At 32.6% G+C, this 21,333-nt stretch overlaps 2 protein-coding genes across 16 annotated transcripts in view; both read right to left on the bottom strand.

Moving 5' to 3' along the window:
• Nucleotides 1-21,333, bottom strand: part of LOC127710506 (VWFA and cache domain-containing protein 1-like) — a 154,110-nt gene that overhangs the window by 53,758 nt on the left and 79,019 nt on the right. The gene's annotated exons all lie outside the window — the stretch shown is intronic.
• Nucleotides 6,475-21,333, bottom strand: part of LOC127710508 (VWFA and cache domain-containing protein 1-like) — a 40,379-nt gene continuing 25,520 nt past the window's right edge. For all 4 annotated transcript variants that reach the window (XM_052216428.1, XM_052216427.1, XM_052216430.1 and 1 more), the window contains exons 12-24: nucleotides 21,185-21,296; nucleotides 20,409-20,589; nucleotides 19,606-19,742; nucleotides 17,074-17,240; nucleotides 16,306-16,416; nucleotides 15,227-15,322; nucleotides 14,863-14,974; nucleotides 13,727-13,822; nucleotides 13,003-13,140; nucleotides 12,481-12,584; nucleotides 11,690-11,809; nucleotides 11,090-11,223; nucleotides 6,475-9,290 (exon numbers count right to left, since the gene is read on the bottom strand). In XM_052216428.1, coding sequence (XP_052072388.1) covers nucleotides 8,959-9,290; nucleotides 11,090-11,223; nucleotides 11,690-11,809; nucleotides 12,481-12,584; nucleotides 13,003-13,140; nucleotides 13,727-13,822; nucleotides 14,863-14,974; nucleotides 15,227-15,322; nucleotides 16,306-16,416; nucleotides 17,074-17,240; nucleotides 19,606-19,742; nucleotides 20,409-20,589; nucleotides 21,185-21,296 — 1,840 coding nt within the window. In that variant the 3' untranslated portion in view covers nucleotides 6,475-8,958. The remainder of the gene's footprint in view (nucleotides 9,291-11,089; nucleotides 11,224-11,689; nucleotides 11,810-12,480; nucleotides 12,585-13,002; nucleotides 13,141-13,726; nucleotides 13,823-14,862; nucleotides 14,975-15,226; nucleotides 15,323-16,305; nucleotides 16,417-17,073; nucleotides 17,241-19,605; nucleotides 19,743-20,408; nucleotides 20,590-21,184; nucleotides 21,297-21,333) is intronic.

The following is a 21,333-nucleotide window of genomic DNA, read 5'->3' as shown; positions in this document are numbered from 1 at the left end:
GCATAGCAAAAGCCAGAGAAGGAATGGTGTACGGCAAAACATATAATAATATGCCGCGCCCGTCTGTCACCTGAATATGAGATGCACCCCTGATCTGGGCAATGTTGAAATGAACAATTTGTTTAGGGATCAAATGAAGAACATCACAGAAGAGTTTGTCCTATTCTGTACTGCAGGAACACGATGTGTTGGGTCCTGGAGAATAGGCAAACGTGGCTTTTAGGTACTTTCAGACATTCAACATGTAAATTATTGAAAAATATAAGTATGAAAATAAGATCTTATTTTACGGAAGGTATAGAGATGATGCGTTTATAATAGCTCATTCATCACGAGAAGAGGTTGAGGAGTTTTTTAAAATAGCAAATGATCACCACCCTTTATTAAAGTTTACTTATGAAATTTCAAACGAAGAAATTATTTTTCTCGATACAGTCGTACATAAAAGGTTGAGGTTCAGGAACACCGGTATTCTTGATATAAAGTGCTACATCAAACCTACTAATATATTTCAATATTTAGATAGGACGTCTATGCATTACCCAACAGTTTTCTCTGGATTTATAAAAGGGATGCTATTCGCCACCACCGAAACAACAGCAACACGCAAAATTTAAAAGATACAATTTGTAAATTCAAAGGCCATCTCAAGCAAAGGGGATATAAGGATCATGAAATACATCGTAACTGTGAATCGGCTCTCAATATCGAACGATCAGAGTTACTCCGCTTTAAACAAGAATCTGACAAGCAGATACCACTAGTATTTGTAACTAAATATCACTTTTCGTTAGGAAATATAAATAAAGCTTTGCGAAAACATTATAAAAAACTACTTCGCAATGGTGGCGTATAGTAGACATCGGAACTTAAAAGAAATACTGAGTAGCTCGATAGTCAAAGCTTAGTACAACATGAAGGATTGGATCAGGACCCCTGATGAAGCACCCACCCTTCATATGAGCCACGGAATATTGTAGAGTTTGTCCTATTCTGTACTGCAGAAACACGATGTGTTGGGTCCTGGAGAATAGACTAACGTGGCTGTTAGGTACTTTCAGACATTCAACTTTGTTAACACCTTCCCCTTTAGGGAAATGGAGATTCACTTGTTGTCGAGTATAGAGTTGCGAGTTACAAAAGTCGAGTTGCGAGTTACGAAAGTCGAGTTGCGAGTTACGAAGGTCGAGTTACGAGTTACGAAGGTCGAGTTGCGAGTTAAGAAGGTCGAGGTGCGAGTTACGAGGGTCGAGTTGCGAGTTACGAAAGTCGAGTTGCGAGTTACAAAATTAGATTTGCGTGAAAATGGGAAAACTATTTTAATTTTTGTTTGTGTACCTCTTTAACATTTTTGAATGATGATTGCTTATAGAATTGTATACAGTATTGCTGATTCTTTTTGTTGTTTGGACTTCATCTGAGTCTCGTTTAAAAAAAAATAATGGATTGCTTACATAATCACTACTCAAAGTATGGTTATTTTCTGAAGAAACATATAGCCTTTTGAAATACAGCGAATGGCTTGTAGTTTAATCATTATTAAATTTCATAGCTAGCACCGTCATATTAAACGTAAAGGGAGATAGCAACTAAACTATAGTGCATATATGTAAAAGACCCCTTTTGCCGATTTAGTTAAGAGTGGGCTCTTTGGGGCAGCTGCAGGGGCAATATTTGTTAGGGACCGAACAAATTTTTCTTTGGCAGTGACACTCAAAATTGTAGACGTTTAAGTTATATACATGTATGTCTACATTGGCTAGAGGTGAAGGTGGAAGGTTGAGCGCTCATAAAACCTGTTTAACCCCGCCGAATTTTTTGCGTTTTCCCTAAGTCAGGAACCTCTTGCCTTTGTTGGTCTTGTATATTTTTTAATTTTGGTTCATCTATATGTTTCGGAGCATAGAATGGCGTCCATTTTCTCGATCTAGTTTACATTGTGTTTCGGGGCCTGTTCGGGGCTGTCTCTGGGTGTGGGATTTCTCGCTGTGTTGAAGACCCATTGGTGGCCTTGGGTTGACTTGTATATTTTGGTTGGGTTGTTGTCTCTTTGACACATTCCCCGTTTCTATTCTTTATTCTATACATGTAGCTGTCAAAGATACTTTTGTAAAAGAGACAAAAGACGCAGTTTTGGAATATGTAACTTCTTTCTAAAAAACATTTTAATCATACCCAAATCAATCAAGTTCTTTAGGAATAACATGCTGACAAATATAAATCTTTTAACTTTTTTTTTGACACGGAACTCATTGTGCAGTAGGTGGGAAACTGATTAAATAGAGTTTGAATTGTCTGTATAAAACGTCAAAACATTTTACATCAATATGAAAAAAGTGCAGTTTTAAAGAGTTGTTAGTTATTTGAAAAATACAACTTGATGCCATACTTACCCGGGTTTAACTTTTTTCGGGTGATCTCGTGACAGGCATGATATTAAAATGAAAAGGAAGCACATTTTTATTTAGAAAAATGTACAATATCCAGCTGATATCTGAAACTATAACATTTGTATCAAGGCTGCATGCAGGTAAAAAAGGTAAACTTGTGACAGACAAGGCTTCCGTGCTCATACCGTAAAAACACACGCACTAACATTCCTTAAAACTGTTCCTTTATTTTTTGTAACAGCGGTATAGCTTATTGTAAAATAAAGACTTTCCAAATTAAAAAAAAAATCCATATTATGATCTCCTATGCCAGGAATTTACCATAATGCCATAGAAAGACATATATAGCATGCTTATTTTTGCGTTGTAGTATTCAGATATACATACATTGAACAACTCGATTATTAACTATTTGGTATATATATACACTCTCTGCTTGGGGTTGAATCACAAAGTTAACAAAGTTCAAAATTATTTAATTTATCACATAAAGCACATAGCATATCACATTTCTGACTAACTCATGAGATATTTTCCTAAGTTAAATGTACAATTGTGCCTATATACCCTAAATCTTTGCGAAAGACGAAGAGTTAGCACTTGGTATGCTAATGAATATCCTTTAATCAAGCGTCACTGATGAGTCTTGTATAGACGAAACGCGCGTCTGGCGTAGAAAATATTATAAGCCTGGTACATTTGATAAGTATTTACTTTAGGCCTAACGCAGTGCATGCTATATTCTGTGAGATGTCGATAATTTGCAAGTATATTTAATTTGTCTACATGATTTATTTTCTTATGCTTGATTTGTTCAGTATGGTATACATTTTGTCTTATATCTACAGTATATCCTGTTTTATTTTAGAAAATGAACAATGTCGCTCTCATGAAAGAAATTTAAGCGTGCGTGACTTTGCAACATATAGACTCTTATAAATATGTATCACATAACTCTTTCAAATCCTGTAATCTAAATACCGGGACACTTCCTCATGTAGCGTATAACTAAGTTCGGGTACATATATGCTTTGTTTATTAAAAACGAAGTAAACCTGAAAATTCTATTTCAAAAATCAGACGACCCGGCCGTTTATATATACGACCGTTTATATATATATAATTCTTAAGAAATTAGAGAAACATAATATTATTGTAACTCGCAACTCGACCTTCGTAACTCGCAATTCGACCTTCGTAATTCGCAACTCGAATTTCTTAACACGTAACTCGACTTTTGCAACTCACAACTCGGCCTTTTCAACTCGCAACTTGCAACTCGACGATAAGAAACCCTCAGGGAAATGACCCTGCCATTTTCCTCGAAACCACTTGTCCAAATTGTATATACTTGCTTAAGAAATATCGATGCAATATAAACTGCAATTTTGAACACATAATTATTTCATCATGTTTAGTTTTTGATTTCTCTGAAATACAAAAACAAGTTTACCAAGTGTATGCTGCCATATGTTCATCTCGAGTTTGGGGTCGACACATGATTCTATTTTGATAAATATATATATATATATATATATATATATATGCATTTAATTGGTCAATTCAAATGTGCGTCAACAACCAAAGCACCTGTTCTATGTACGAAAATATGATTAATATTTTAAGGTAGTTAAAGATAAATAAGATTGGATTGGCCAATAATTTTAAATTCGCTATAGTTAGAAAGGAAAAAAACAAGGGTATTACTAAAAAAATCAGTGAATTTGACGATATTGTCAGGGTTGATTAAAATGACGATTTCTGGATAAAGTGAGGCTAGAATCTTTATTTTACATGTTTCCAACTTTATATCGCACAAGTACACTGCAGCTTTTACTTGCCCGTGATCTACTTTAAATTATCTAGGGTAATCAAACGTCAATATCAAACACTGGTCCTTGTGTTTGTTGTTTTTTATTTGTGTCTATCTGATGAGCCGAGCCTTTTTTAACTGATTTTAAAATTTCGTTTGATGTTGTGCTGTTATTACTGTCACAGGCTAGAGGAAATTCCAGAGTCCGCTATTATGTTTATCATCGGCACGGAACATTTTTATGTGCCAGTCCCAAGTAGAAGCCTTTAAGGTGTTGTCGTTGGTCGCTGCATGTCTGTCATAATTGTTTTTGTAAATTATTTTGATCATACTCAAACATTTGGATTTTTCGTTTGAATTGTTATACATTTTGACATTTTGGAGCCTGTTATAGTTTACCAAACGGTTTGGGTTTTGCTCATTATTGAGTACAGTGCTTTATGATTGCTTACATCTACGTCATTTGGTAATTAGTGAATAGTTTGTTAATCATACAAAATCTTAGTAATTGTATAAAAACTGCGAGAATCGCATGTACGGCGAAAGGAGCGAGACAAGATGCGTGGACAGGGTAAGTGTCTTCTGCTATGCATGCAACAACAGCCATACAAAACCACACTCACAATCGGGAATAGGAAAGGACAGGTAAAAATCACAGATCAGGCAACATTCGGTTATTCAAAAATCTGACACCAGGACAACATGTCGCCTTTTAGTTTAATTGTTTTACATCATGTCTTGTGATTAATGATAGCCTAAAACACGGTGTCCATGTCATATGGTCTCTGTTAAATAGTTGTCTAATTGACAATCATATCACCACTTCTTTTTTAATTAATTTTTATTAACACGTGGTTTTTATACTTGCTTTTTTGTATTTATATATTTCAGTATGTCGTTTTTCTTTTCTTTTTTCTGTTGAAAGAGTACGACCATATTTTATCCTTTTAATCAAACGTAGTAATATCAAATCAACAATTATTTGCAATTTAAAAGATGCAACTGAAGGTAAGCTGGACAAAAAAAAAACAAAAAAAAAAAACTAGCAAACTTTAGCAAAACAATAATCAAAAATATATTTTCAGCGTAAGAGTGCAAACTTATGAAGACATTTCGACATCATTACTGTTATTATTCACTACAGCTTGTTGATTTGCATTTGCAGATATTTTTACATATCTTTTCATTAGATAAAAATCAGGAGATGTGGTATGATTGCCAATGAGACAACTATCCAATGGCGCCAAACCCCTCCCCCCTGACCTGGGACTGTGGTGTAACAGTACAAAATAAAAACCAACTTTAAAATTTAGTTGAAAAGGTCTGTTCGGTGTGAGCCAAGGCTCCGTGTGGAAGGCCGTATTTTGACATATAATTGTTAACTTTTTATACATTGTGACTTGGATGGAGAGTTGTCTCATTGGCACTCATACCACATCTTCTTATTTATATTAACTCATCAGATCGATACAAAGCAGAAAACATATAACAAAAACACAGACCGGACTGGGCAGCATATCTATACATCCAACAACAAAAAAGACACAAGTAACGCAAAAACATGGCAAAAATCGTCTTTAATGGGCAATAACTCCAAAAAGGAATCGTCGGTCGATTTCTTCCATACCGTTTTAAGTTGAGATCTTGTCTTGCTGATCATTTTTGCTTATTCAAATTTCTATCTATCTATTATAATTTTTAAGATATAAGGCAAAATGGCAAAAAAATTGGTAATAATCCTCAAAGGCCAATAACTCTTATAAGGAATCGAGTGATGATTTCGACCATAAGCCTTAATTGTAGAACTTGTCTTGCTGTTCATTTTTGTATTTAAAGATTCCTTCTATTTATTATAGTTTTCAAGATAATAGTCAAAAAATGAAAAATAGAAAAATGGTAAAATTTGTCTTTAACATGTTTAAGGGCAATAACTCCTATAGGAAGTCGTCTGACAGTTTTGACGTATATAGACAATTGGTAGAGCTCAACATTCTGAACATTTCTGCCCTGTCAGATTTTCTCTATTTATAACGTTTTTCAAAATAATAGACAAAACTTGCATTTCACCCCTATGTTCTATTTTTAGCCATGTCGGCCATCTCGGTTGGCAGCCGGGTCATCGGACACATTTTGTAACTAGATATTTGGCCCAGTAGTTTCAAAAGAGAATATTTTTGTAAAAGTTAACAGACGACGACGACGGACGACAGACGCCAAGTGATGAGAAATGCTCACTTGGCCCTTCAGGCCAGGTGAGCTAAAAATTACGACTAAGATGTTTACTTTTATTAGTGATATTATAATTCGTGGAATTTGAGGGTCGATAATTATCATCCCTTAATGAACGTTGCCAATCAATGCATATACAAAAACTACCCAATCCCCCTAAAAGATCCACGAATCGTCGGTGCCTTACTTGGATGGAAAATATTTAGGCTGTTTGAAAATATCATTTTTTTCTAAACTTTTTATGAAAGTAAACTTTTTAAAGCAATATCTAACAATTAAAGTTGAATACATATCAAACAGGATGTACATTTTAAATGTCAATCGCTTATTAATTAAAACATGACGAAAAATTATTAAATCATAAAATTAAGAATACATTTATAATTCATACATTATCCCAAATATACAAATACACAAAAAAAAAAAAAAAAAAAAATACATTGAGCAGGTAATATTAGTATAAATTGTAAATTGATGATTGATGACTAAAATTTGACGGAAAAATTATTACTTTCCTTTTAAACAAAGTGAGAAAAATTAATAAAAAACAGATTAAGAACAACGAATGAACTCACAACAGGGTACATCTACCCGGCAATACTATTAGTTAGGGAAGCATTAGTAAGTTCGATTATCTCCCTTAGATAGAAAGATTAAAATATTGTTTTTAATAAACATTGTTAACATAAATAAGTAATACAAAAAATGTAAAACAAGAATAAAAAAAAAAATGGACAGTACAAAAGTATAACAAAAATATCGAACTCAAAAAGGGAAAGTCCATAAAAACTGTCAAAATCAAACGCTATCAATCAACCGAAAAAATGAAAAACAACTGCCATATTCATAACTTTTTACAGGCATTTTCAGAAGACAACTGAATTCGAGAAACTGAATACTTTAGATACTTTATAAGTATGTTTTACCGTCATTGATAATTTCAAAACAATTATTCTCAACAGTGTGTGTCCTTCTTTTATTTTGCTATAACAGTACCACCATAAAGTCCCAGAAGTGTAAAAAAGGAGACATTTATACTTTTTATTTTGTAAAAAACTGTGATTTATATATTATCACAACTTATCTAATAATAAATGGAAAGAATGTTATGTAAATGTAACAACAACTCTTAGTAGATAAAAACACCACAAAAGACATACATAAATAGATAGAGTAAATTATTGTTTTCAATAAACATTGTTAGCATAAATAAGTAATACAAAAAAAGTAAAATAAGAATTAACAAAAATATTGGACAGTATAATAGATCGACCACCAACAACCTACTCCTCGACAAGAAACAACATACTCATAAACAGAGACAATCACCAACTACCAACACACGGCGAAGATAGCCTGACGTCTCGTACAGATACAAAATGCGGTGGACAAAGAGTACATGGATATAAAATTGAAATGATCATAAGGAGATTTAAACACAGTACTATACATTGATAATTGTTATGTAGTAGCCATTTATTACATGCAGGTGTGTAACGGAAATGGGATGAATGAAGGGGAAATATAAGCCCGCTACACACTAAAGATTAACATACTGTAAGAGAAACATCTCAGATATGTAGATCGTAATTGAATTTCTGGAAATGATGGGGACGGGCATGCAAAGTTAAAAACATGTCCATTTACAAGTTCAACCTTTTTAAATGAAAATTAAGAATATTGTTTAGACATGTTAGAACACACATATTTTGGATCTAAGTACTGAAGTTTATCCTTATTGATAGAGAAGTTATAACTTGAGCGTATTTTGAAATGCAAAGCAAAAAAATAATCACAAAATGCATGGTACATTTATACAATAGATTATGGAAACATCAATGTAATGTCGTTCCCGTTTTATTTTGATAATGGTTTAGTGTTGTAATGATCTAGCATTGAAATATCGTCAAAGTTGTTCGATGTCCTACATGTAAGTGATCATTTGGGTTTCGTCGCTTCATATAAAATGTATGCGTCCATTTAATAAAAACAGTATACTATGTTGATAATATATATTGGAGTTTTTGTTATGATATCATTCTTCTTACTAGAGTAATAAAAATTACTATTTTGATCCATATCTACAGACATGCATTGATATAAAAGTTTTACAATCAGATACAAATGATTTAAATTTCATTCTAAAAAATTGACGAAATTGAGAATAGTGCAAATAAGCTCGAGCTGACCAATCAATTTACCTCAACATTCCACGTTTTTAAATGTGCAAATGAAGATATACTTAGCGCTGTCATGAGGCAAGTGACATTTAAAAAGAAAAGTTATGCATACGAATAGCTAATGCTGGCATTAAGAGTAATATCGACAATAGTGTACATGTACATATACAGAGAATACAAATGATATATTTGAAATAAAAGAGACTTTAGTAAAATTACATATCTGTGTATGACATAATGAATATAATACATTTTGTTATGGTATAGAACTATCATGGAATTTTTGAGTGTACATACATCTTTACTAATAGATTCGAAAGTTTGCATTATCTGTTTGATTTTTAGATCATATAGCATTTTCAGCAGTAAATCCCGTATTATCAACATAAAAGTTTGGATTATGTCCCCGCTGATAAGGAGGCGGATATCGATCTTTACCACTGAATTCATCCTTCTCTGAAAATTGATGAAGCTCATTTGGGTTATCAGGAATAGCATTTAAATATGGGTCGACATTGTCATGGGTTTTCTGATAATATTGACAGTATCTTCTTATTCCATATACAAGAAGAACGATTAATATTCCAGCAGCTATAGATCCACCAACTATTGCTGCCATTTTACTAGATTCGGTGATTGGTGGTGCTTTGGTTGTTGCTGTTGTTGTAGTCACCGGTGCTAAAAAAAATAAATGATATACAATGAAAATCTTTCGTTAAATATAATATATATCGAAATGCAAAATGCAATAAGGTAATTATTGCACAACCACATACATGTATAACCGTAGTTATTAGATTTCAATAATAAAATCGTATGCCTGAGATGCTACAACTTCATAGTATGAAACATGATTTATCGAAAAACTGGGAAGAAAACTGATACCCGAGAAAAGCCGTACTTTTTGACAAGCATAAACAGTTGTAACGCCTTCACAGTGAAACATATTTAAGAAAACGCATACATGAAGCCGCTGATTCGTTAATAAAACATTTTTTTTCTGAGTTGAGACATAACATATGAATTCAGTTGTGTTCTTAGAAATATAAATTGAATATTTTAAAATATCTAATAGAAATCTTTATTTGATTTCGATATGATGTCAAGTATATAAAAATACCATTGCATATACCGATGTAAAATCTACAATATCAGTTTGGAATTTTTGATGATCATTAACTTCGAGATCCCTGAAAAAAACCAAACAACATCCTATGAGAGAAACGCCTCTATGGACATCAGTTCGGGACACCTGACAGTAATCAGCAGCAAGAAGGGACAGCAATTCAACATGAAAATGAATTAATATAACTAGCATTAAACAGGCACATATGAAGTGGATATGAAAATCAAGTATAAACCGCTTAGACTCTTTATCAAAAAGACGGAATTTAAAAATGTTCAACTGTGTAACCAAATATTATCAGAAAAGATGATACATAAATAAAACCATATTTGATCAATTTAAGAAAATTATATTGTTAAATTGTTGTCCAATTGAGCTATGGTTAACTTGACTTATATGTGTTTTCGTCGACACTCTGAGTTGTGATTTTACCTCGAATTTAAGTTATTACAATATTTATTGTTGAAAAGCAGATAAAAATAACGGAAATTAAAATTGAGAATGGAAATGGGGAATGTGCCAAAGACACAACAACCATACCAAAGAGCATTAAACAGCCCAAGGCCACCAATGGGTCATCAACACAGCGAGAAAATCCCGCACCCGGAGGCGGGTTTAGCTGGCCTCTAAAAAAAAATGTGTATTAGTTCAGTGAAAATGGACGTCAAACTAAACTCCGAAACATATAAATAAGAACACAAACACACAGAAGTCAATATTGGTTTAGCTGTCAGATACTGCGAGTACGCTTGAGCTCAGATCTGTACTTAGTGTTTTTTTGTTGCTGGAATGTACAAGTACCCGGCCACGTCAACTCTGTGTTTTTGTTAGATGTATTTCTAATTGCATCCATCTGATGAGTTAAGTCTTTTTCAACTGATTTGTATAGTTCGTTCTTATGTTGTACTGTTATACCACTGTCCCAGATTAGGGAGATGGTTGGCATCCCGCTAACATGTTTAAATCCGCCACATTCTGTATGTATGTTCCTGTCCCAAGTCAGAAGCCTGTTTTTTAGTTGTCGTTTGTTGCTGTGTAACATGTTTGTTTTTCGTTCATTTTATTTTGTACATAAATTAGGCCGATAGTTTTCTCGTCTGATTTTTATTTATATTTGTCATTTCGGGGCCTTTTACAGCTGACTATGCGGTATGGGCTTTGCTCATTGTTGAAGATGATAGATATTAAGTTCTGTTTCATTTGGTCTCTTGTGAAGAATTGTCTCATTGGCAATCATACCACATCTTCTTTTTTATAATTAGTAAAAAAGTTTTGAAAAAAAACTTAGATAACCCCGACTACTGATTTTAGAGTATGTCATCTATCTATCTATGTATTTGTTAAAACATACCACAAGTATCTCTTTTTGTAGACTTTGTTTTACCGAATGTGCATTCCTCCTTTAGTCTACAACATGGTGTTTCTATCTGTTCACCAATGTCCGTGTACTCACACCAGCTACATTCTGACTCGCTAAAACAATCCCTAAAATAGCACACATACAATAAAAGATTCAGTACCATGGATCCCACTTAATTACTGAAAAGACCAGAATATAGGTACACATTGTAAATAAGACTTTGGCTTACTTCGATAACAATAGGCCATTTTAGTGCGATCGGTAGAGTGTCTGTATCTTTGATTAGTTTTTGGTATGTGAATGGGTTGTCTTTATATTGTAAAGTACGACATTTGAAAGCATGCATTATACAGTTATTATAATGTTTTTCTCTCATAAAGTACTGGATCTGTTGGGTTTTTCTTTGCCTCAGGATAATAGCCTTATTGAAGAACCCCGTATAATGTGAATATTCATACGTAGCGTCATTTAAGATATTAAAATGTCACAAGTTGGAACAGAGATTATATTAACACCAGGAAATAGGTAAAAAAACGTAAATCGTAACGTTTTTCATGTCGTTAGTCAGTAATAAAACATAAGTCAACCTACTGGTTTGTTGATTTGAGATGACATGTCGGAACATTGCATGCTTTCAGTCCATCTGTTACGTCAGGTTCACTAACTCCTGATGTATCAGGGAGTCTCGCACTGCATGGTAAAGTAGCAGATCTAAACGTACAAAAAATACATATATATATATATATATATTTCTGCGATTACAATCTTTAAAAAAGAATTGAGCAAATATGACATGAAAAACATCAGTAAATAGCTGCACCATGAAATCAATTCTAAAATAACCATTCAATAAAGGTAACATACTTTTTGCTAATCCTTCCTTGCGCATAGGTGATACATCGTATGTTCATGTGTATATCATGAAATGGAATATATCATAAGCATGATAAGTATTCATTGATTGTTATAACTTTATAAATCTTTCAAGGACATTGGTGTTGGTGAGAAATCTTATACAGTCAGTTTTATATGCAGATAAAACTATTCGGGTCTTTTATAACTTGACATGATGAATAACACTTGACTGTTTTTTATGTATCCATTTTGAATAAAATCGTTGTAATAGCGTTCCTTTCAGATTTTTTCGGTTTTCGCTGTATTCTAGTTGCTCTGTCTTCAGTTTTCTCTGTACTGTTTTGTAGACTATTGTTTTTTTTTCATGTGTTTTATTCGACGTTGTATTGGTTTCTCTTCAATTCACACAATGTTATTGTCATATTGCTAGCTTTCTCTTTATAACAAACTTCCATGACTTCAAAACACATTACACCATCAAGATTGAATAAGCGTTCGAAAAGTAAGTTACTGCGACTTATACTTACTCTGTATTATACTTGTTGGCACAAACATCATAGATGATGTAGCTATGACACAGACAGTTACAGTTGTTCTTACACTCTACAACATCTGGTGACTTCGAGCCGTCCTATGATTTTAAAGAAATAAAAAAGCTAAAATTACACCCACTTCCTACTATTAGAAAAATTATGTAGAATGTATCATTTCATTATAATATTGTATGCGTTCATAAACTTAGAATAGATAAACTAAAAATCAGAAAGACTGCTAGCATACTTGGATGACTATACACTTAAATATTCAGCTAAAACAACTTTAAACGACATTAATAGGTACGCCACATAAATGTGTATGAAATAGTTTTGATTATCTATATGTTTGCAATCTAAATGTTATTTTTCCATTAGCAGACTTATCAACGTATCTTATCATAACATAAAACTGCTTAAACAGAGAAATACGATGGCTACTTGACATTTATTTGTAAATGGCTATATGCATTATTTGTGTTTTAAGAAATCATATTTATTTCAATGTTAACTTACACAAGTACATGTTGAAGAAGCTGGAGTTGAACGGCTTCTAATAATGAACAGATTGGTATCAGTAATAGGTCGTATTTCAAATGTATTATCTGTGTCTGCGAAGTTTAGTCCACTAGATTTCCCGGAAGGAACCGTCACCTTTCGAAATGATAAATACAAAATTAAATTCAATTTGATGTTAACTATAATGTTGCAATATCTCCGTCAAAATACATTATAATTATCTTTCTTGAAGTTATACTTCACCGTAACTCACTCTTTATTAAAACAGAAATAATATGACGTAACGCGTAAACTTGGTATATGTGTGAGCTAATAAAGAAAACAAATGCACATAATATATTTTTATGTGAATAGAAAACCAAATATATTTCAAAAATGTTATTCAAACGTACCTCTATTTATCCTTGTAAATGTTTTTCATAAAGACCTTCATAAAGGTTCTTGGTTGTCGTTTGTTTGTTTCGGTTCATAAGTGTTTCTCGTTTTTTATATAGATTAGTCCGTTGGTTTTTCCGTTTGAATGGTTTTACACTAGTCATTTTTGGGGCCCTTAATAGCTTGCTGTTCGGTGTGAGCCAAGTCTCCGTGTTGAAGACCGTACTTTGACCTATGATGGTTTACTTTTACAAAGTGTGACTTGGATGGAGAGTTGTCTCATTGGCACCCATACCACATCTTCTTATATCTACTTGTATTTAGGTTTTGACCAAAACATACTCACTCTATAGGACCAAAGATCTTTATTCGTCGAATAATCTTGGCAGTCTTTTGAGTTTAACACGCCTTCTCTTTTCAGTATATTAGCAATACCAGGTTCCTGTAATTGGATGTATTCATTTTCTTTACTGCAGTACTGCAGCTATCGGATTTCCATTTCTTGTCATGATGTCAACGAGATTTAAACACATTACTTATCTTCTGTACATTCGGTAATCATTCCTTTTTCAAACGAAATATCATTTGGGAATCTATCGTTGTCTGTCTTAGCATTAGTTCTTAGAAGTAAATAAAGGCAACAGTAGTATACCGCTGTTTTCGAAACTCATAAATCGATAGAGATAAAACCAACCAAAAATAAAACGAAACGATACTCTTCATTAAGCATTAGTATGGTTAATGTTGATTAATCCTTACAGAGATCCTCGGCATAGTTACCCAAGCATCAAGCATAAATGTAACACAAATTGTATTGGTCGTGTTGTTTAATACACACCATTAATAGGTCAAGCATTCAACAATAGAAAAGACAACACATGGGAATGAAAATATAACTTTAAACATGTTAAATGGAATAGTACCAAACGCCACGATGTGGTTACATCTAATTCCTTGCAATCAAAATCCATCTAACATTAGCAAGCTGGAACATGGCAAAACCAGTTACGTTGTTCTATAGACAGATTTAATATTTAGAATATAGGACAGAGCTAAAATGATACTGGTGATTGGAGATACATAGACTCTGATATCACAAAATTTTGAATTGCAAACTTAGAACTTGTAAAGTTACATTCAAGACCTTACTTCCATGCTTCAACACAGAGAACATTGTATATTTAGTCTAAAAGGGTACAACATCATCAAAAAAAAATTAAATCATGAACAAATTTTAGATATTTCGGATAACTAATATCCTTCATCAGTAAGATTTTTAGACTTGTTATATATTATATTTTGTAGTGTAATGTATCATAATTTTATGATCCATCGCCCCGTAAGATTTATCGTTGGCTATTATTCAGTCATTTTATATATATATATAGGTAACGGACATAAAACTCATATGTATACATATATTTAAATTTTGTTAGTTTTTAACAATGTTCAGTAGGTATAGTACTATAATGGTAATCTAACCTCTACAGTTATATGTTTTGGTTCCTCAAATGCAGATTCTTCAGTAGTCTCTTTCAGTCGTGGGTGCATAACTACAAATCCACTGTCATCTACGATAATACATCTGTACCCACTTAAATAAAATAAACCGTAATTAGAGATTGTTCATCAACCCTAAAATTCATGTCACCAAAAAGAGAGTACAAATGCAGTAAAAGGAAACATTCATCAACAATAAGCATGTAAAATATAAACACACAGAAGGTGTTTTTTATTTATGGATTTCAGAAGTTTTTTGTTTTATTTCCACCAATGTGCTCAGTCGTTTTCTGGACTTTTTCTTAACGAGGAAATATAATTAGATATTACGTTTTTCAAGTTTTACCTGTTATCGCCACAAGATGGATAGACACTTGTTATGAACCAATTGAAGTATTCCAATGGAAAATCTGCACCAGCTGCAGCAGTTACTATATTAGATCTACAAACATAAATAAATATGTAAATAAAACAATATGTAATTAAAATAAATGTTACTTATTTGACAGTTAACATAATCATTCAAAGCAAAAACATCCCAGAATTTCAGTTCCATAAATAACTAACCAAACATCCATCTTAAAAACATTCAAAAAAGCATATAATTGATTAATATGTTTTTTTCTGATATTAGAGAAAAATACTATCTACATGTAGAAATGTAAACAACATATGATTTAAATAATAAATTTTGTAGGAAAAAACTGCAACATAGGTCAAACTTAAGAAATGCAGACAGATAGTATCAACAAGATGAAGTAATAAAATAGTTATAAGTTTGCTGTAAGTGGTTGGTATGATTTGTCAAACTCTTTGGTTCATGCAGTTTTTGTTATTTTATGTATCATTAGCTTACTTATGTTAAAGGTAGATACTAAAATTTAACAATGTGTAAAGATGTTAAGACAAAAGTCCCCAAACTCCATGCCTGATTTAATAACCAAATTGAATTTTGCTTCCCTCGATCTATAACACTTTTAAAGCTTTTTGTAAACCAGGTAAAACACAAAAGGCGCATTGGGGTTCCACTGGTCCAGTCTTCCCTGGCATTTTTGTATCATACTGCTGGAAAATATACCGCAATGCATAACAAGTGTTAACCCTGGGGAAGTTTATAAAGTAAGACCTCTATTTTTTCATTGAACACTATGTCGAGTACCATCAATGTATCAGAGCACACCCGACACCAGCCCAATGTTTTTGTGTGATTCGTGATGCTCAGTCTTTAGTTTTCTATGTAGTGTTAGAGAATTTGTTGGTATTATATCGTCCTTTGTATTTTGTAATGGTGCTGTCGTTTTCTTATTTACTTATGAGTTTTGAATGTACCCATGGTATTTTACGCTTTTTTTCAGTCTATTTTGCATTTTTGTTAGTTTTGAGTTTTGCACAACATTTACTTATAACAATATAAATTATAATCACCCTTTTTTATGTATAGTATGTACAAAGGAAAGAACTATTCCAGATCCCCAGGCGTCAACATATGGCGTTGTTAAAAACATGGTGTCTGGGTGTGCCATTGTCTGTCGCCACCTGGCAATGATATTCACGCCATATTATATTTGTATTCGATACACACATGAGAGCGTTTGTCAGATTGCGTGAATTTTTAATATTTATCAAGATATAGTGATTAATGTTAAACAATTGATTTCAATAATTTAGGAAGGGGTCTTTCAGCAATTACATCTTATTTTATGCTACAGCATAACAAATGAAGGATATCAAATTTTATGTAATGTCCTTTGTGTGAAAGTAATAATGCTAGAACTACAATATTAAATATCATGGTTTTTTTTTGGGAGACATTGAAGGACTATCTTGTAATTAATGGTTGACGTTTTGAAGTCATGGGTTAACGCTCTCAATTTATTTTGAAAACAATGTTGGACATTAAGAATTGTTCTACTTTTAAAAATAGCATTATCAATTTCTACTTGTATTAGAAACAAGCGACTTATTTTTAAAAAAAAACAAGCTATTTCATAATAAGGCTTTTCAAACAAAATGTATTAATAGCTAATAAAGTTTATAATCAATTTGAGAAATTCTAAATAATTCCATGTCTTGTCTTTAACGATGTGTGTTTGCAATTTGGCATACTGTCACAAATTCAATGCAATTATTAATTCAAGGTTATGTTGGGTCTGACTATTAACTAACAGCACAACAGCGTATGATAATGTTTACCAAGCTCGCTTCTCGTGGTCATATGATTTTAGTAACAAAACTCCGGGATATACCCTGATAAGTCCTGCCTTTGTTGCTATGTACCGCCATGCAACGTACGTCGCCGGATGGGTCTTCCAAAATTGTTCAGCTTTGTACGAAGCCCAAACAGATGCTCGTAATGTTGACTGTAAGAAATTGGTCCAAAAAAATTAAGTAAGATTCGAGTTATTTTTCAATAAATCATAAGCTAAGTTTCCATCTTATTTGTTTATTAATTCTGATCATGAAAATATGACTATCAGTAATGTACAAATAAACTCATCATAGATACAAGGATTGAAATTTTGTATTTGCGCCAGACGCGCGTTTCGTCTACAAAAGACTCCTCAGTGACGCTCGAATAAAAAAAAAGTTAAAAAAGCCAAATAAAGTACGAAGTTGAAGAGCATTGAGGACCAAAAATTTCTAAAAGTTTTGCCAAATACAGCTAAGGTAAAATTGAGAATGGAAATGGGGAATGTGTCAAAGAGACAACAACCCAACCATAGAGCAGACAGCAGTCGAAGGCCACCAATGGGTCTTCAATGCAGCGAGAAACTCCCGCATCCGGAGGCGTCCTTCAGCTGGCCCCTAAACAAATATGTATACTAGTTCAGTGATAATGGACGTCATACTAAACTCCAAATTATACACAAGAAACTAAAACTAAAAATGATACAAGACTAACAAAGGCCAAAGGCTCCTGACTTGGGACAGGCGCAATCATGCAGCGGGGTCAAACATGTTTTTTGAGATCTCAACCCTCCCCCTTTACCTCTAGCCAATGTAGAAAAAACAAACGCACAACAGTACGCACAGTAATACTAAGTTTAAGAGAAGTCCGAGTCCGATGTCAAAATAGGAAACAAAAGGTAATCTACTCCTGACGTAGAAAATATATTCCATCTGAATTTTAAAGACTTTTAGTATGGTTAGCACTTTTATTTGATTTTGTTTTCTGTAGTCGCAATGTGCTCTCGTTTTTAAAATGGCTTTGAGTTTATCCGTATTTTTTTTTTAATTTACCGTTTCGACTTTAATGCCTTATGGATGTTTTAGGTATTGATTTCTTTTAGTGTACAAGTCATTATGGCATACTTCTAGTATCAGCTGATATTATGTATAACATTTTAATCTATCTATATTCCTTCATTTTGTAAAAGATTCTTTGCAATATATATGATATATGTACTTGATCTATTATAATTTTAGATCTGATTAAAAATAAAACGTGTGCAATATTAATTGATATAGTTATATAAACCATCTCATTGCAAAATATTTTTGTAGGTAGGGTCTTGGCTCATATGGTTACAAGAACGCAATTATATGCTTACATTTTTTCCTGCAAGGTTTTTTTTTACCCCAGGATGGTACTCAAAATAGAATCTTGTAAGGCTTCTGATTGGATGATATAGGATTGGAATTACTTTTAATCGAAAGCTTATGCAATAAGTTTTGACAAATACAGAAAATCACATTCATATCTTGCAAAGTATAGAAAGTATATTCAATTTCTGCAAGTGGGAGCCATTAAAAATTTGCCATTTTCATTTAGCTAAAAAAATAGATGTTGTTTTTCAAATTCATTTGAAGTCAACTTTTGCCGGATGACAATACATTTTGTTTGGCTGTGATGCAATGCTGACATTTCTAGTAACAGGAACTGCTACCAATTTTTTTCTAGTTTTTCTAGTCTTCGAGAAATAAAATATGGAACACCACTTGTACCCTATTGAAAATGCATTACGAATAAATGGCTATAACTCACAATTAGACTACTTCGGATATGTTTTAATTATGCAGTAAAACCAAGTAGCTTGAAGTTCTTGAGCAAACATGCCAGACACAGTTTAAAAAAGTAAATGATGTTTTCTGACGTTCTGGTAACATCTATATACATATACGATATATTAGTTGACCGGATGATATTTGGTAGTACTACTGTTCTTTTTTTATTTTCGAAGACACAAACAGTAGCCCCATCTTACCCTTTCCTCTCCTTCTCCAGATGACAAATGAGTATATACCTAAGCTAGAACAAGTCCCAATAATATATTGGATGAATTAAGTAATGCTATTTTAAAAACATCATAAGCGACAATAGGAGGCTTGGCATATCCTAATGTGATGGCATCAATCGTCATAATATTAAGCCATGTATTGCATGTTAATTTCAAGAACACAAGACATTAAATTACAGAAATAAATAAAACCTGACAAAAATAATAATTAAGCTGTGCTTAAAAGAATAAGAGTTAATATATGTAAACTTAGTTTTGAACTTTTTTTCCAAATTTTGCGTAATATTTATTCGTAATAAATTAAGATTATTTAAAATCCATTTTTTTTGTGTTGCTTAGTCTTTAGTTTTCTATAAAGTGTTTTGTCTTTTCGTTGTCTATATTTTTTTTTGCCATGGCGTTTTCAGTTTTACTTGACTCTTGTGTTTCGAGCGGCTCCTTAGTCTCTTCTTTAATATAAGATATGGACATGAAATGTTGTATTTACGTGAAATCCGGGATTAGTAACGCTTGTTTTTGTTAGAAAATCCTTGTATTTACTAATATCCCTCGCAGTCTCGTCACGGTCCAAATATTGAAAAGGGTTCTCAAAGGCAGCTTGTGAAAACTTGACACAACTTCTATCTGAAATGGTAAATGAGTCAAAGGGAATTAATTACAAAAATATTATAAGATAAATAGAACATAGCATGCCATAGTTGTTACAATCATAAATCAAAATAATGAAATACCCGCCTTCGAAAAATAAATTAAAACTATTTCGAAAAATGAAATAAAAATATACTTTTTTTTAACAATACATAGTAATACATGATACATCAGTTAATACATCAAGAGATATCCACATTTTGCCACAATGCCTGTACTAAGTCGAGAATATGACATTTGTTTTCTATTCGTTTCGTTAGTTGATATACTTTAAGGTTTTAATTTTTCATGTTTTATGGATTTCCCCAATTTTTAATTAACTTTGGAGTTCGGTATTTTTGCTAATGCTTTTTTCATATTCTTTTGAAACATTTGCTTGTACAAATACGTGGAATCCCAGAGGGTCCTTAATAAGCATCGTTTTTTTCAATCGTTTATTACTAGAGCTATTTTTATTGATGTTTGTAATGCAAATTGTGCATTCTCAGTCTGCGCCAATGAATCTGTTGAAGGGTAAGCATCCAAATTGCCAAAAAATATCCGATGTGTTATATTTGTGTTCCAGGATATGTGTTTCGTGTACATGAGTTTTTATTGCATGCTGGATAATTATTGTGTCGTTGAAACTGAGCTGGTACCTACCCAGTGTCACCCTCCTCTTGTAGAATTTACAATTAGAAAATGAATCAGTAAGCAAACTACGATCGTGGTTCATAAAAACGTTGTCAAAATCTGCGTCACTGAGTGGAAACTGAGATTCTGTCATTTCGGCATAAGATTCGTTCACAAGAACAACGCATACGGAAAAATTGCTGTTTGGTATCTGAAATTGAATCATGCGAACATTAAGCATTGCCAGATGTGGAATGATTGCCAATGAAACTACTATTTACAAGAGACTAAATAAAATGTGTAATAAACAGTTTTTCAACGTACGGTATTCAATATTGAGAAAAACTCTTACTGTAAAGGCTTAAAATGTACGCAAAACGAAGAAATATTAATATCATTTCAAATGAACAAAACAATGGCCTTATTGATATTAAAACAATAAGCACACATAAGACAACACCCAACGACAACCAATGTATTACAAAATCCTGACATTTATATTTACATAATTAAACATTCGGAGTAAAAACGATGACGTATTATTACCACTTCAACACGAATACATCGTGTGTGTCGATTTTTTTTCAAACCTAGTTATCTAACTTATATTTTCATGTGATGCGCGATTGTTTAAACGTTTGTATTACTTATGTATTGTACTTCATCTTTTTTTTCTAATAATTTGCATCTGTGGTCTTCCTTACAAAGTAGTGGCATGCTCGACACTGTACAATCAATTAATTACAAACCGGTATCTAGAGTGAAATAACACTACTTAATATAGACAAATATTATACTATACGTACTGGTCCCCAAAAGAAATGTGCTTGGCGACTGATATCACTACTTCCGTCATTTACCAGTGTCCCACGTGGTTTGGTGAAAAATTTTGCAAAAGATTTAGATCCAGTTCCTCCTCTGAAAAACAAAAATCTGTTGTATAACCACTAAATAT

Source organism: Mytilus californianus, unplaced genomic scaffold (genome assembly GCF_021869535.1).
Source record: "Mytilus californianus isolate M0D057914Y unplaced genomic scaffold, xbMytCali1.0.p SCAF_8, whole genome shotgun sequence".
Lineage (NCBI taxonomy): Eukaryota > Metazoa > Mollusca > Bivalvia > Mytilida > Mytilidae > Mytilus > Mytilus californianus.
This window is presented reverse-complemented; position numbering and strand designations above follow the sequence as displayed.